This window comes from Lissotriton helveticus, chromosome 5_2 (genome assembly GCF_964261635.1).
Source record: "Lissotriton helveticus chromosome 5_2, aLisHel1.1, whole genome shotgun sequence".
NCBI lineage: Eukaryota > Metazoa > Chordata > Amphibia > Caudata > Salamandridae > Lissotriton > Lissotriton helveticus.
Genome location: NC_136066.1, coordinates 7,286,109 through 7,303,913, shown reverse-complemented (window position 1 = coordinate 7,303,913; position 17,805 = coordinate 7,286,109). Strand labels below are relative to the sequence as shown.

Here is a 17,805-nt window from a genome sequence, read left to right as displayed (position 1 = left end):
AAGTCTCTAGGGTTCAGCCCCTTTGAGCTGCTGTATGGCCACCCCGTGAGAGGACCACTGAGTTTGGTAAAGGAAGGCTGGGAGCAATCTCCCAGGAAACCTCCCCAGAATGTATATAGCTACATGCTGGCCTTCAGAAACCAAACCAGGCGCTTCAGACAACTTGCTGAGGCAAATCTGGAAGCAAGCCAGGAGGAGATGAAGCGGTGGTACGACCAGAATGCCACTCTGGTAGAGCTTCAGCCTGGACAGGAGGTGTATGTCTTGGCCCCAGTGGAACCCTGTGCACTTCAGGATAAGTGGACAGGCCCATTTGAGGTTGTGGAGCGCAAGAGCTCAGTGACATACTTGGTGGACATGAAGACGCCCAGGAATCCTTTAAGGGTCTTACATGTCAACCGCCTCAAGCCCCACTTGAAAAGGTCCGAAGTGGGCATGCTGTTGGCCACTGATGATGGAATGGAAGAGGAGTCTGAGCCTCTTCCTGACCTCTTAGTGGCCTGTGAGAAAGATGGGTCAGTGGATGGAGTTAACCTCTCACCCACCCTGACCCCTGAGCAACAGGAAGACTGCCGCCAGTTGCTGGGGCAGTTTCCAGACCTGTTCTCCCTGGTTCCTAGTGTCACAGATTGGTGCGTCCATGATGTGGACACAGGAGACAGCTTACCTGTGAAGCATAAGGCTTACAGGGTAACTGACAGGGTCCGGGCCTGCATCAAGGAGGAGGTCTCCAAGATGCTTGCTCTTAGGGTGGTTGAGTCTTCCAGCAGTCCTTGGTCCAGCCCCGTGGTCTTGGTCCCAAAGGCTGCTGCGCCGGGAGCCACACCTGAACTCCGGTTCTGTGTGGACTACAGAGGACTCAATTCAGTCACCAAGACTGACGCGCACCCTATCCCCAGAGCTGATGAGCTCATTGATCGGCTAGGGGCTGCCCGGTTCCTCAGCACGTTTGATTTAACGTCTGGGTACTGGCAGATCGCCTTGACCGATGGGGCAAAGGAGAGGTCAGCATTCTCCACACCAGATGGGCATTTCCAGTTCCGGGTTATGCCATTTGGGATGAAGAATGCCCCTGCCACCTTTCAGAGGTTGGTCAACCAGGTGTTGGTCGGGCTGGATGAGTTCAGTGCCGCCTACCTGGATGACATCGCAGTGTTCAGTGGCACCTGGCCAGAACACCTGCGGCACCTCTGGGAAGTGTTGATGGCGCTGCGCAAGGCAGGCCTCACAATCAAGGCAAGCAAGTGCCAGATTGGGCAGGGTTCAGTGGTGTACTTGGGACACCAAGTGGGGAGCGGCAAGGTGGCACCCTTGCAACCCAAAATTGAGACCATCCTGGCTTGGGAACCCCCCAAGACCCAGACTGCAGTGAGAGCCTTCCTGGGGCTCACTGGGTATTACAGGAGGTTTGTCAAGGGCTATGGCACTATTGTGACCCCCTTGACAGAACTGACTTCTAAGAAGCAGCCCAGGAATGTGATTTGGACTGACACCTGTCAGAAGGCTTTTGACACCCTGAAGACTGCCATGTGCACGGCGCCCGTGCTCCTGGCTCCTGATTTCTCCAAGGAATTCATAGTGCAAACAGACGCTTCAGAGCATGGTGTAGGGGCTGTTCTCTCACAGATGACTGAGGAGGGCTGGGACCAACCCGTAGCCTTCATCAGTAGGAGGTTACTTCCACGGGAAAGTAGGTGGAGTGCAATAGAGCGAGAAGCATTTGCTGTGGTCTGGGCGCTGAAGAAGCTAAGACCCTACTTGTTTGGGTCTCACTTCCGGGTTCAGACGGACCACAGGCCCCTCAGATGGTTGATGCAAATGAGGGGTGAGAACCCAAAACTGTTGAGGTGGTCCATCTCCCTACAGGGTATGGACTTCACGGTGGAACACCGCCCTGGCACAGATCACGCCAACGCTGATGGTCTGTCCAGATTTTTCCGCCTTAGTGATGAGGAACTCCCTGGGGAAGGGTAGTTCTCCCCACATTTCAGCTGGAGGGGACACGTGTTAGACCTGGCACCTTGGCGTGAGTTTCCCTTCCACTTTTTGCTGTTGTGCCTCCAATGTTTTGATGGTGTCTGCTACTCAGGGCACTGCGCCACGGCCAACCCGTGCCGCAGTGCAAGTGCTCCCTACTGTAAAGTGTACATATGATTGATGTCCATGATTGGTTCATTGGATTTACTGTTAGTCCCTAGTAAAGTGCACCAGGAGTGCCAGGGCTTGTGAATGCCAATACTGCTAGTGGGCCTGCAGCGCTGGTTGCGCCACCCACAGAAGCAGCCTTAAAATGTGTCTAGGGTCTGCCATTGCAGAACCTGCGTGCAGTCTGGTACTGTCACCCTGGCTGGGCAAGTGCACACACTTGCCAGCCCCTAAACCTTCCCTTAACCTTCATGTTAGTCACCCCTATGGTAGGCCAGAGGGCAGGGTGCATTGTAAGTGTAAGGTAGAACATGCCCTGATGTGTGTGGCATGTTCTAATAGTGAATTACTGCCAAATTCGTTTTTCACTATTGTAAGGCTACCAGTTCCCTTTAGGCCAGATGGGCTGCTGGAATTATTACACTCTATAATCCCAGCAGGCTCAGGGAACATGGTAGAAATTAATGTTTAGTATGCCTGAACTCAGAATAATAAAATACTTCTTTTAGTAAAGTTTATTTTAATATCCTGTGTTTGCAAATGCTACTTTTAGAAAGTTAGCATTTGCTGGCCTAACCATTTCAGCCCGCCTCTGCTTGGATGTGGATCTGACTGTCTGGTGTGTGTGAGTGACAGGGCTGGGAGTTGACAGGTAGTGATTAGCAGGAGGACCCCTTAATGGGTGGTGGGAGTTTCCCCTGAATGATGCATCAGGCTGTGCCCCTGCCACCACAATGCTGGCTCCGCCCTCCTGGGGAGCGACTGATGACTCAGCCTGCACCTGGCCCAGGAAGGACCGAAGCTTGTAAACAAAGTGCTCAGGCCACTCCTGCCCTCTCAATGCCGGCTCCGCCCCCCTGGGGAGCGGCTGATGTGCCTGCCCTCACACTGAATGCAGAAGTCATAAGTACCCACAACAAGTACTCAGAGACTGGAGCAGTTATGCAGAGGCCCCCCTGGCTTGCTAGAACAAAAGAAACTGGGTATAAAAGTAGGAGCCCTGCTCCTTGTAAATTAGATCCTGTTTGTGCTACAGAAGAAACTCTGCCCGAAGAGAAGGACCTGGAAGGACAAGGAGGAGTGCTGTCTCTGGCCTGTGTCTGGTGCCTTGCTGCCAAAGGAGAGGAAAGAAAAGACTACCAAAGACTTTTGCTTATTTGAACTTTGTGCCAAACTCTGCTGAAAGATCTCCAAGGGCTTGCCTGTGAACTTGCCCCCTGACCAGCGCTCCAGGAACAGTGAGCGCTACCCCCTGACAGAGGAACCACTGCAAGACGCTGATTTCCTTTTGCGAGCCTCTCCAGGAAAAGCAGAGCGCGCTCTGACAATCGCGCTTTCTAGCACCACTCTGGGAGCTGCCCTCGCTCTAAACAAAGTGACTGCCGCCTGCCTGGCCCAGAAGCAACGTGACGACCAGCCCAGCTGATCCTAACACCGTGACTGGCCCCGAGCTGCAGCTCGCATCGTGAAGAGGAGGCCGTGCCCGGTGCCTGCTTGCCCCCCTTCGTGTCTTGTGCCCCTAAACGCGCCGCCGCTGTCTGAGAAACAGCTGCTGCGTGGGGTGCCTGAGCGTCGCCTGGATTGACAGAGGCTTGCGCTGAGGATCACTGCCCTCTGCGTGTGCCCCCCCTTCTGTGAGGAAACCCCGAGGCGTTTTCATCAGCCTGACCCGGCCCGCGCCGCAACGCCAACCCCCGAGCCAGAGCCGAGCCGCCGCTCGCTCTACCGTCGGAAGGAAGACACCGCGACGCGGATCGCCGCGCTGACAGACGCCCAGCTGCTTCAACGAAAAGGTACTGTTTCCTGCCCCGCGGTGCGAGTCCTTGCCATCCTCGCTCGCACCGCCCTCTGCCTCGCCCAGCCCTCGGAGCCGCGTGGAGAGCGCTCCCTGAGCCCCCGCTCTCTCCCCCGCCAGCCGCACACAGCCGTGCAGCTAGCAGAGAGAGGCGGACGCTGACTCCCCGGCCGCCGCTCCCGCCAGAAGCGTGAGAGTGGGCAGACCGGGCCCGCTTTTCCTACGCGGAGGAGCCCAGGGGCGCAGAGAGGCCCACGGACAGAGAAAGTACATTGAAGAGCCTGAACCCCTTTCCTGAATGAGAAAGAACTGTGACATTGATAAAAGAGTAACTGGAACCTGCTTTTAAAAAGTAACCAAGACTGTATTTACAAGCCTGCTTGAGATTTATATAAAGAGATATATTTTCACAAATACAGTTTGGTGTCATTGTGTGGTGGGTTGGTTGTGATGGTGTAATATTGCAAATGTTTAACCCTACATGCCCCAGAGATTAGCCTAAGACTGCTTAAGCCACACTACCTAGAGGGTAAGCAGAGGTTGTCTTGAAGGTAACCCTCAGCCCTGACGAGGAAGAGAGAGGCCCTGCTTGTCGCCAGTGTTGCACTGCGCCAACCAGAGACTCCCCCTTCCTACAAGTGGTTTATGACATGCATGGTTTAAGGCCCAGTGGTTTATGGTACGCAAGGTTTAAGGCCCAATGGTTTATGGTACGCAAGGTTTAAGGCCCAGTGGTTTATGACATGCATGGTTTAAGGCCCAGTGGTTTATGGTACGCATGGTTTAAGGCCCAGTGGTTTATGGTACGTAAGGTTTAAGGCCCAGTGGTTTATGGTACGTAAGGTTTAAGGCCCAGTGGTTTATGGTACGCATGGTTTAAGGCCCAGTGGTTTATGGTACGCATGGTTTAAGGCCCAATGGTTTATGGTACGCAAGGTTTAAGGCCCAATGGTTTATGGTACACAAAGTTTAAGGCCCAGTGGTTTATGGTACGCAAGGTTTAAGGCCCAATGGTTTATGGTACGCAAGGTTTAAGGCCCAATGGTTTATGGTACGCAAGGTTTAAGGCCCAATGGTTTATGGTACGCAAGGTATAAGGCCCAATGGTTTATGGTACGCAAGGTATAAGGCCCAGTGGTTTATGACATGCATGGTTTAAGGCCCAGTGGTTTATGACATGCATGGTTTAAGGCCCAGTGGGTTATGGTACGCATGGTTTAAGGCCCAGTGGTTTATGGTACGTAAGGTTTAAGGCCCAGTGGTTTATGACATGCATGGTTTAGGGCCCAGTGGTTTATGGTTCGCATGGTTTAAGGCCCAGTGGTTTATGGTACGTAAGGTTTACGGCCCAGTGGTTTATGGTACGCATGGTTTAAGGCCCAGTGGTTTATGGTACGTAAGGTTTAAGGCCCAGTGGTTTATGGTACGCATGGTTTAAGGCCCAGTGGTTTATGGTACGCATGGTTTAAGGCCCAGTGGTTTATGGTACGCATGGTTTAAGGCCCAGTGGTTTATGGTACGCATGGTTTAAGGCCCAGTGGTTTATGGTACGCATGGTTTAAGGCCCAGTGGTTTATGGTACGTAAGGTTTAAGGCCCAGTGGTTTATGGTACGCATGGTTTAAGGCCCAGTGGTTTATGGTACGCATGGTTTAAGGCCCAGTGGTTTATGGTACGCAAGGTTTAAGGCCCAATGGTTTATGGTACGCAAGGTTTAAGGCCCAATGGTTTATGGTACGCAAGGTTTAAGGCCCAGTGGTTTATGACATGCATGGTTTAAGGCCCAGTGGTTTATGGTACGCATGGTTTAAGGCCCAGTGGTTTATGGTACGTAAGGTTTAAGGCCCAGTGGTTTATGGTACGCATGGTTTAAGGCCCAGTGGTTTATGGTACGCATGGTTTAAGGCCCAATGGTTTATGGTACGCAAGGTTTAAGGCCAAATGGTTTATGGTACGCAAGGTTTAAGGCCCAGTGGTTTATGGTACGCAAGGTTTAATGCCCAATGGTTTATAGTACGCAAGGTTTAAGGCCCAGTGGTTTATGGTACGCAAGGTTTAATGCCCAATGGTTTATGGTACGCAAGGTTTAAGGCCCAGTGGTTTATGACATGCATGGTTTAAGGCCCAGTGGGTTATGGTACGCATGGTTTAAGGCCCAGTGGTTTATGGTACGTAAGGTTTAAGGCCCAGTGGTTTATGACATGCATGGTTTAAGGCCCAGTGGTTTATGGTACGCAAGGTTTAAGGCCCAATGGTTTATGGTACGCAAGGTTTAAGGCCCAGTGGTTTATGACATGCATGGTTTAAGGCCCAGTGGTTTATGGTACGCATGGTTTAAGGCCCAGTGGTTTATGGTACGCAAGGTTTAAGGCCAAATGGTTTATGGTACGCAAGGTTTAAGGCCCAGTGGTTTATGGTACACAAGGTTTAATGCCCAATGGTTTATAGTACGCAAGGTTTAAGGCCCAGTGGTTTATGGTACGCAAGGTTTAAGGCCCAATGGTTTATGGTACGCAAGGTTTAAGGCCCAGTGGTTTATGACATGCATGGTTTAAGGCCCAGTGGGTTATGGTACGCATGGTTTAAGGCCCAGTGGTTTATGGTACGTAAGGTTTAAGGCCCATTGGTTTATGACATGCATGGTTTAAGGCCCAATGGTTTATGGTACGCAAGGTTTAAGGCCCAATGGTTTATGGTACGCAAGGTTTAAGGCCCAGTGGTTTATGACATGCATGGTTTAAGGCCCAGTGGTTTATGGTACGCATGGTTTAAGGCCCAGCGGTTTATGGTACGCAAGGTTTAAGGCCAAATGGTTTATGGTACGCAAGGTTTAAGGCCCAGTGGTTTATGGTACGTAAGGTTTAATGCCCAATGGTTTATAGTACGCAAGGTTTAAGGCCCAGTGGTTTATGGTACGCAAGGTTTAAGGCCCAATGGTTTATGGTACGCAAGGTTTAAGGCCCAGTGGTTTATGACATGCATGGTTTAAGGCCCAGTGGGTTATGGTACGCATGGTTTAAGGCCCAGTGGTTTATGGTACGTAAGGTTTAAGGCCCAGTGGTTTATGACATGCATGGTTTAAGGCCCAGTGGTTTATGGTACGTAAGGTTTAAGGCCCAGTCGTTTATGGTACGTAAGGTTTAAGGCCCAGTGGTTTATGGTACGCATGGTTTAAGGCCTAGTGGTTTATGGTACGCATGGTTTAAGGCCCAGTGGTTTATGGTATGCAAGGTTTAAGGCCCAGTGGTTTATGGTATGCAAGGTTTAAGGCCCAGTGGGTTATGGTATGCAAGGTTTAAGGCCCAGTGGTTTATGGTACGTAAGGTTTAAGGCCCAGTGGTTTATGGTACGCATGGTTTAAGGCCCAGTGGTTTATGGTACGCATGGTTTAAGGCCCAGTGGTTTATGGTACGCATGGTTTAAGGCCCAGTGGTTTATGGTACGCATGGTTTAAGGCCCAGTGGTTTATGGTACATAAGGTTTACGGCCCAGTGGTTTATGGTACGCATGGTTTAAGGCCCAGTGGTTTATGGTACGCATGGTTTAAGGCCCAGTGGTTTATGGTACGCAAGGTTTAAGGCCCAGTGGTTTATGGTACGTAAGGTTTAAGGCCCAGTGGTTTATGGTACGCATGGTTTAAGGCCCAGTGGTTTATGGTACGCATGGTTTAAGGCCCAATGGTTTATGGTACGCAAGGTTTAAGGCCCAATGGTTTATGGTACGCATGGTTTAAGGCCCAGTGGTTTATGGTACGCAAGGTTTAAGGCCCAGTGGTTTATGGTACGTAAGGTTTAAGGCCCAGTGGTTTATGGTACGCATGGTTTAAGGCCCAGTGGTTTATGGTACGCATGGTTTAAGGCCCAATGGTTTATGGTACGCAAGGTTTAAGGCCCAATGGTTTATGGTACGCAAGGTTTAAGGCCCAGTGGTTTATGACATGCATGGTTTAAGGCCCAATGGTTTATGGTACGCAAGGTTTAAGGCCCAATGGTTTATGGTACGCAAGGTTTAAGGCCCAATGGTTTATGGTACGCAAGGTTTAAGGCCCAATGGTTTATGGTACGCAAGGTTTAAGGCCCAGTGGTTTATGACATGCATGGTTTAAGGCCCAGTGGTTTATGGTACGCATGGTTTAAGGCCCAGTGGTTTATGGTACGTAAGGTTTAAGGCCCAGTGGTTTATGGTACGCATGGTTTAAGGCCCAGTGGTTTATGGTACGCATGGTTTAAGGCCCAATGGTTTATGGTACGCAAGGTTTAAGGCCCAATGGTTTATGGTACGCAAGGTTTAAGGCCCAGTGGTTTATGGTACGCATGGTTTAAGGCCCAGTGGTTTATGACATGCATGGTTTAAGGCCCAGTGGGTTATGGTACGCATGGTTTAAGGCCCAGTGGTTTATGGTACGTAAGGTTTAAGGCCCAGTGGTTTATGACATGCATGGTTTAAGGCCCAGTGGTTTATGGTACATAAGGTTTAAGGCCCAGTCGTTTATGGTACGTAAGGTTTAAGGCCCAGTGGTTTATGGTACGCATGGTTTAAGGCCTAGTGGTTTATGGTACGCCTGGTTTAAGGCCCAGTGGTTTATGGTATGCAAGGTTTAAGGCCCAGTGGTTTATGGTATGCACGGTTTAAGGCCCAGTGGGTTATGGTATGCAAGGTTTAAGGCCCAGTGGTTTATGGTACGTAAGGTTTAAGGCCCAGTGGTTTATGGTACGCATGGTTTAAGGCCCAGTGGTTTATGGTACGCATGGTTTGAGGCCCAGTGGTTTATGGTACGCATGGTTTAAGGTCCAGTGGTTTATGGTACGCATGGTTTAAGGCCCAGTGGTTTATGGCACCCATAGTTTAAGGCCCAGTGGTTTATGGTACGCAAGGTTTAAGGCCCAGTGGTTTATGGTACGTAAGGTTTAAGGCCCAGTGGGTTATGGTATGCAAGGTTTAAGGCCCAGTGGTTTATGGTACGTAAGGCTTAAGGCCCAGTGGTTTATGGTACGCATGGTTTAAGGCCCAGTGGTTTATGGTACGCATGGTTTAAGGCCCAGTGGTTTATGGTACGCATGGTTTAAGGCCCAGTGGTTTATGGTACGCATGGTTTAAGGCCCAGTGGTTTATGGTACGCATGGTTTAAGGCCCAGTGGTTTATGGTACGCATGGTTTAAGGCCCAGTGGTTTATGGTACGCATGGTTTAAGGCCCAGTGGTTTATGGTATGCAAGGTTTAAGGCCCAGTGGTTTATGGTATGCAAGGTTTAAGGCCCAGTGGGTTATGGTACGCGTGGTTTAACACACAGTGGTTTATGGTACGCAAAAGAGCTGTGTCTGGGTGGGAGATCTCCAAGGCGCACTCACCTGAGGTCTCTGCCAAGCGTTCTGTAGACAATCCTCAGGAACCTCCATCCTCCAGAGCCCAGGTAGAAGATGAGGAGGGCCGGGACCACCTGCAGCCAGGGCAGACCGAGGATGAGCCGCAGGAGCACCAGGAGGGCGGTGCAGCAAGCCAGGCGCAGCATACTCCTGCGGGAGAAGGAACAGCAGTCAGCTCTGACAAGAAGCACCTGAGAAGAAACAGAGCAGGGCACCGCTGCCCACACTGGCACAGCAACCACTTCTGGGCTGGCTGAGCACCACACCGGTCAGACATCCTGGACTGGTGTGGTGCACAGAGCTGGCATCCGTCTCCACCACTTTCATAGGTTCCTTTTAACTCGCTTCCGTTTAAACATTATACATTTGATATTAGGTCAATATCCAACATGGTGTAAGTCTGAACAATCACTACCTTGTTCCTGCGGTAATTTTTCTTCGCAGGACACTATGCACTTCATGATGTTTTGTGGTCATTTCGTAGAGGAGAGGAGAAAGTTTCTTGTGCCTGTTCTTAAAAAGGCAGGGTTCTTGCAAGTTAGGCCAGCACTCCTTTACCTGCAGCTACTAAACAACCCTAGTGTCATCTTCCATGCGTTCAAAGAACAGGCTCATGGGAAACGCGAGATTGACTATATCCCTATGACGTTTGCATCTTGTTATACAAAGGATACCGTGTATTGGAAGTGAGGACAACGGAGGAGAGATCAATTTATATTGTGATAAATGTTGATTTTATGAAATTAGTGATGTATTTTTAAAATTTGACTCCTTTGCTTGCTTTTAACATGGTTGTCTTTTTTAAAAAAAAACTACTGAAGTATATTTTAAATCTTGAATGTGTGTTTTGTATTGTATGAATTATTGATACTGTATATATATTGTACCGCGCCTTTTTTTTTATATTGGTTTATCGAAATAAAGTATTTTGACTGACTGACACTTGTGTGCACTTAAGTGGAGCCTCAAAGGACAGGTGTGGTGCACAGCCACGGCAGTTGTGCCTCACTACCACCTGTGTGCACGTCATTGCAGCTATATAGCTATTGTGAATTCCCAAGAATTTACAGAAGTAGGCCAAGAAATTGTACTCCTAGAAAATATTTGGAACTGCATTTTCGCATGAGCAAATCTGCAGGTGTAGATTTGCTCATGCGAAAATCTGAGTGTTTGCAAGTTCACTTCCCCCCAAGCACTTTTTCCACAACTCAGAAAGAAGGTTTACGTCTGCCACGGTCAGGAGTAAATTTCCAACATTCCCCAGTATGGAAAAAGATTAGAGAACAGTTGGTGAAAACCCTTAAAACGTGCAAGTTAGTAGGTTTGCACAGACTCAAAATGGCAATCTACCCCTGGAACTACTGCTTACCACCATCTTCAGTCCCAGTCTGTAGATCTGTGGAAACGTGTCAATATAAGGTGATTGCAAGCATTCAAACACTACTATGGAAGGAGCCCTGGCATAATCAGAGAGGCTACTTCAGAGCTCGTATATAATGAGACTGCTGCCGAAATTTGTGGCTCCTCTACAGGGCACCAAAGGGACAAGTGGATTTTGTTACAGGACAAGTAGATTTATTGTGAAATTCCACACACCTGGATATAGACACATCAAAAAGACACCTAAAGACAGCTCCATACAGACACAGCCCGCAGACACCTAAACACAGCTCCATACAGACTCAGCCAGCAGACACCTAAACACAGCTCCATACAGACACAGCCAACAGACACCTAAACACAGCTCCATACAGACACAGCCAGCAGACACCTACACACAGCTCCATACAGACACAGCCAGCAGACACCTACACACAGCTCCATACAGACACAGCCAGCAGACACCTAAACACAGCTCCATACAGACACAGCCAGCAGACACCTACACACAGCTCCAAACAGACACAGCCAGCAGACACCTAAACACAGCTCCATACAGACACAGCCAACAGACACCTACACACAGCTCCATACAGACACAGCCAGCAGACACCTACACACAGCTCCATACAGACACAGCCAGCAGACGCCTAAACACAGCTCCATACAGACACAGCCAGCAGACACCTAAACACAGCTCCATACAGACACAGCCAGCAGACGCCTAAACACAGCTCCATACAGACACAGCCAGCAGACGCCTAAACACAGCTCCAAACAGACACAGCCAGCAGACGCCTAAACACAGCTCCATACAGACACAGCCAGCAGACACCTAAACACAGCTCCATACAGACTCAGCCAGCAGACACCTAAACACAGCTCCATACAGACTCAGCCAGCAGACACCTAAACACAGCTCCTTACAGACACAGCCAACAGACGCCTAAACACAGCTCCATACAGACACAGCCAGCAGACGCCTAAACACAGCTCCATACAGACACAGCCAGCAGACGCCTAAACACAGCTCCATACAGACACAGCCAGCAGACACCTACACACAGCTCCATACAGACACAGCCAGCAGACACCTACACACAGCTCCAAACAGACACAGCCAGCAGACACCTAAACACAGCTCCATACAGACACAGCCAGCAGACACCTAAACACAGCTCCATACAGACACAGCCAGCAGACACCTACACACAGCTCCATACAGACACAGCCAACAGACACCTACACACAGCTCCATACAGACACAGCCAGCAGACACCTACACACAGCTCCATACAGACACAGCCAACAGACACCTACACACAGCTCCATACAGACACAGCCAACAGACACCTAAACACAGCTCCATACAGACACAGCCAGCAGACACCTACACACAGCTCCATACAGACACAGCCAGCAGACACCTACACACAGCTCCATACAGACACAGCCAGCAGACGCCTAAACACAGCTCCATACAGACACAGCCAGCAGACGCCTAAACACAGCTCCATACAGACACAGCCAGCAGACACCTACACACAGCTCCATACAGACACAGCCAGCAGACGCCTAAACACAGCTCCATACAGACACAGCCAGCAGACACCTACACACAGCTCCATACAGACACAGCCAGCAGACGCCTAAACACAGCTCCATACAGACACAGCCAGCAGACGCCTAAACACAGCTCCATACAGACACAGCCAGCAGACACCTACACACAGCTCCAAACAGACACAGCCAGCAGACAAGTAAAGACAGTGCCCTATAGACGCAGCCAGCAGACGCCTAAACACAACTCCAAACAGACACATCAAAATGACACCTAGACAGCTCTATACAGCCACAACCGGCAGACACCTGAAGACAGCTCCCTGTAGACACAGCCATGGTGGGCCTAAATACAGCTCCATAGAGACAAAGCAACGGACACCTAAACGCAGCTCCCTCTGTAAAGTCTGTTGCACCTGCCCTTTGTTGCAGGGTTATCCCAAACAGTTTGCCTTCCTACGCCTTTTCTTCGGACATTTATATTGCTTTAGGACTATGGGTCATTAACCTCTGCAAACCCCTAACCAGAGCTAAGGTACACGTGCTCTCTCCTCTAAACATGGTAGGATTGGGTTACACCCGTTTGGCCTATTTAATTTATCTGCAAGTCCCCTCTACAGTGGTATCCCATAGAGCCAGGGCATGTTTATTAAATGCGACTAGTGGGACTACAGCACTGCTTGTGCCACCCTCAGACAGGCCTGCCACCGCAGGGTCTGTGTGCTCCGTTTACTGCCACCGCAGGGCCTGTGTGCTCAGTTTACTGCCACCGCAGGGCCTGTGTGCTCAGTTTACTGCCACCGCAGGGTCTGTGTGCTCAGTTTACTGCCACCGCAGGGCCTGTGTGCTCAGTTTACTGCCACCGCAGGGTCTGTGTGCTCCGTTTACTGCCACCGCAGGGCCTGTGTGCTCCGTTTACTGCCACCGCAGGCCTGTGTGCTCAGTTTACTGCCACCGCAGGCCTGTGTGCTCAGTGTACTGCCACCGCAGGGCCTGTGTGCTCAGTGTACTGCCACCGCAGGTCCTGTGTGCTCAGTGTACTGCCACCGCAGGTCCTGTGTGCTCAGTGTACTGCCACCGCAGGGCCTGTGTGCTCAGTGTACTGCCACCGCAGGGTCTGTGTGCTCCGTTTACTGCCACCGCAGGGCCGGTGTGCTCCGTTTACTGCCACCGCAGGGCCGGTGTGCTCCGTTTACTGCCACCGCAGGGCCTGTGTGCTCCGTTTACTGCCACCGCAGGGCCTGTGTGCTCAGTTTACTGCCACCGCAGGGCCTGTGTGCTCAGTGTACTGCCACCGCAGGGCCTGTGTGCTCAGTGTACTGCCACCGCAGGTCCTGTGTGCTCAGTTTACTGCCACCGCAGGGCCTGTGTGCTCAGTGTACTGCCACCGCAGGGCCTGTGTGCTCAGTGTACTGCCACCGCAGGGCCTGTGTGCTCAGTGTACTGCCACCGCAGGGCCTGTGTGCTCAGTGTACTGCCACCGCAGGGCCTGTGTGCTCAGTGTACTGCCACCGCAGGTCCTGTGTGCTCAGTGTACTGCCACCGCAGGTCCTGTGTGCTCAGTTTACTGCCACCGCAGGGCCTGTGTGCTCAGTTTACTGCCACCGCAGGGCCTGTGTGCTCAGTTTACTGCCACCGCAGGGCCTGTGTGCTCAGTTTACTGCCACCGCAGGGCCTGTGTGCTCAGTTTACTGCCACCGCAGGGCCTGTGTGCTCAGTTTACTGCCACCGCAGGGCCTGTCTGCTCAGTTTACTGCCACCGCAGGGCCTGTCTGCTCAGTTCACTGCCACTTTCACTTCGAATTTAAAACTATTAGCTAAGCCTTAAAAAACCCTTTCATTACACACATAGATCACCCCTAAGGTAAGCCCTAGGCTTCCCTAGAGGAAGGGTGCTGTGTAAATAAAAGGTAGGACATGTGACTTTACATGTGTGGCATGTCCTGGTAATGATAAACAGCCCATTTTGTTTTCACTGCTGGGAGGCCTACTCTTCTCATAGGCTAGCATTGGGGATTCCCTTATATACCTTTAAGTTGTAATTCCTGATCAGAAAGGAGTAGCGTTGCCATGTTTGTTATGTTTGGAATAGTGGTGATAAATCCTGCTTACTGCTGTAGTTAGATTTTGCATTACAGTTTTAGTAATGCCACTTTTAGAAAGTGTTCAAAACAGGGCACTTCTCACGTTCCTCACTGTCGCACTGCGAAAAGTGGGATTTGTCCCCCATAGTAACCAATTTATCCTGGTTCTCTTCGAATAAACCATTAATGCTCTGGATTAATACTGTTCCTTATTTCTGAGCTTCGTACAATGGCTCGTTTATTGCAAATGCATCAATTTAACATGAGGAAAAAAACAACTCAGCTGACCAATCCATAAAAGCAAAATGAAGAGACATTAATTTGAAGAACAATAACAGCCCCCACACCGGCTCCTGTAGTCCCCCAGCACCATGCTGACACCCCCACACCGGCTCCTGTGGCCCCCAGCACCATGCTGACACCCCCACACCGGCTCCTGTAGGCCCCCCAAGAGCACCATGCTGACAACCCCTCCCCGCTCCTGTAGACTCCCCCAGCACCATGCTGACACCCCCACACCGGCTCCTGTAGACCCAAGAGCACCATGCTGACACCCCCACACCGGCTCCTGTAGGCCCCCCCCAGCACCATGCTGACACCCCCACACCGGCTCCTGTAGCCCCCCATGAGCACCATGCTGACACCCCCACACCAGCTCCTGTAGGCCCCCCTGCTGACACCACCACACCGGCTCCTGTAGGCCCCCCTGCACCATGCTGACACCCCCACACTGGCTCCTGTAGGCCCCCCAGCACCATGCTGACACCCCCACACCGGCTCCTGTAGTCCCCCAGCACCATGCTGACACCCCCACACCGGCTCCTGTGGCCCCCAGCACCATGCTGACACCCCCACACCGGCTCCTGTAGTCCCCCAGCACCATGCTGACACCCCTACACCGGCTCCTGTGGCCCCCGGCACCATGCTGACACCCCCACACCGGCTCCTGTAGGCCCCCCAGCACCATGCTGACACCCCCACACCGGCTTTTGTAGGCCCCCAGCACCATGCGGACACCCCACACCGGCTCCTGTGGCCCCCAGCACTATGCTGACACCCCAACACTGGCTCCTGTAGGCCCCCAGCTCCATGCTGACACCCCCACACCAGCTCCTGTAGGCCTCCCCAGCTCCATGCTGACACCTCCACACCGGCTCCTGTAGACCCAAGAGCACCATGCTGACACCCCCACACCAGCTCCTGTAGGCCCCCCAGCACCATGCTGACACCCCCACACCGGCTCCTGTAGGCCCCCCCAGCACCATGCTGACACCTCCACACCGGCTCCTGTAGGCCCCCAGCTCCATGCTGACACCCCCACACCGGCTCCTGTGGCCCCCAGCACTATGCTGACACCCCCACACCGGCTCCTGTAGGCCCCCCATGAGCACCATGCTGACACCCCCACACCGGCTCCTGTAGACCCAAGAGCACCATGCTGACACCCCCACACCGGCTCCTGTAGACCCAAGAGCACCATGCTGACACCCCACACCGGCTCCTGTAGCCCCAAGAGCACCATGCTGACACCCCCACACCGGCTCCTGTGGCCCCCCCAGCACTATGCTGACACCCCCACACCGGCTCCTGTGGCCCCCAGCACTATGCTGACACCCCCACACCGGCTCCTGTAGGCCCCCCAAGAGCACCATGCTGACACCCCCACACCGGCTCCTGTAGGCCCCCCAGCACCATGCTGACACCCCAACACCAGCTCCTGTCGCCCCCCAGCACCCTGCTGACACCCCCACACCAGCTCCTGTAGGCCCCCCAGCACCATGCTGAAACCCCCACACCGGCTCCTGTAGGCCCCCCAGCACCATGCTGACACCCCTACACCAGCTCCTGTAGGCCCCCCAGCACCATGCTGACACCCCCACACCGGCTCCTGTAGGCCCCCCAGCACCATGCTGACACCCCCACACCGGCTCCTGTAGCCTCCCAAGAGCACCATGCTGACACCCCCATACCGGCTCCTGTAGGCCCCCCCTGCACCATGCTGACACCCCCATACCGGCTCCTGTAGACCCAAGAGCACCATGCTGACACCCCCACACCGGCTCCTGTGGCCCCCCATGAGCTCCATGCTGACACCCCCACACCGGCTCCTGTAGGCCCCCCACGAGCACCATGCTGACACCCCCACACCGGCTCCTGTAGGCCCCCCAGCACCATGCTGACACCCCCACACCGGCTCCTGTAGGCCCCCCAGCACCATGCTGACACCCCCACACCGGCTCCTGTAGGCCCCCAGCTCCATGCTGACACCCCCACACCGGCTCCTGTAGGCCCCCAGCTCCATGCTGACACCCCCACACCGGCTCCTGTAGGCCCCCAGCTCCATGCTGACACCCCCACACCGGCTCCTGTGGCCCCCAGCACTATGCTGACATCCCCACACCGGCTCCTGTAGGCCCCCCATGAGCTCCATGCTGACACCCCACACTGGCTCCTGTAGGCCCCCCCAGCACCATGCTGACACCCCCACACCGGCCCCTGTAGCCCCCCAGCACCATGCTGACACCCCACACCGGCTCCTGTAGGCCCCCAGCTCCATGCTGACACCCCAACACCGGCTCCTGTCGCCCCCCAGCACCCTGCTGACACCCCCACACCAGCTCCTGTAGGCCCCCCATGAGCTCCATGCTGACACCCCCACACCGGCTCCTGTAGGCCCCCCACGAGCACCATGCTGACACCCCCACACCGGCTCCTGTAGGCCCCCAGCTCCATGCTGACACCCCCACACCGGCTCCTGTGGCCCCCAGCACTATGCTGACACCCCCACACCGGCTCCTGTAGTCCCCCAGCACCATGCAGACACCCCACACCGGCTACTGTGGCCCCCCTCCTCCTGTAGGCCTCACCTGCTCCGGGGGGGGCTGCGGATCCGCTGCCGTCTGCCGAGGGTCACGGGGGCGTCGGGGGGGTGAGCCGGGAGGGGGGGCAGCTTCGGTCCGGGGGGGTCGGTGCCTCGAGCTCGCTGCTCCCGGTCCGTCCCCTCCCTGCTCTGCACTTCCTTGTTCAGCCCCCGCCCCCCCGAGGGAGGGGCCTGCACTGCAAGCCCCGCCCACGCCCCCCCGCCCACTGCGGGCCTGGAGGCGCCCAGAGCACCCCCCCCCCCCCCTCACCCCCGTGGGCGCTGCACTACCGCCTGTAATGGAGTCATTACAGCGCGGGGGGGGGGGGGGTCATCTACGTGGACCCGCGATCCGTCCTTGTCAGACTGGCTGTGACGTCACCTGTAATGCGATAGCGACTGGAACAGCCTGTTACAGTCTGGCTGTGACGTCATTTGTAATACAACAGTGACTGCGCTCTTGGCATTACTAGCTGGTTACATTTGAGTTGTGACGTCACCGTGCCAGCAGGCGGCGCAGCATTACAGCCCTGCTGATGCTCTGCACTCTTAACTGTCCCTGGATATTACAGCTCTGGTGCTTCTCTGCACTCTTCACTGTCCCTGGATATTACAAACC

At 53.4% G+C, this 17,805-nt stretch overlaps 1 protein-coding gene across 1 annotated transcript in view; it reads right to left on the bottom strand.

Moving 5' to 3' along the window:
* Positions 1–17,517, bottom strand: part of SLC27A4 (solute carrier family 27 member 4) — a 153,785-nt gene extending 136,268 nt beyond the window's left edge. Inside the window, exons 1-2 of the mRNA XM_078646644.1 lie at positions 17,194–17,517; positions 9,288–9,452 (exon numbers count right to left, since the gene is read on the bottom strand). Coding sequence (XP_078502770.1) covers positions 9,288–9,448 — 161 coding nt within the window. The 5' untranslated portion in view covers positions 9,449–9,452; positions 17,194–17,517. The remainder of the gene's footprint in view (positions 1–9,287; positions 9,453–17,193) is intronic.
* Positions 17,518–17,805: the final 288 nt, after the last annotated feature.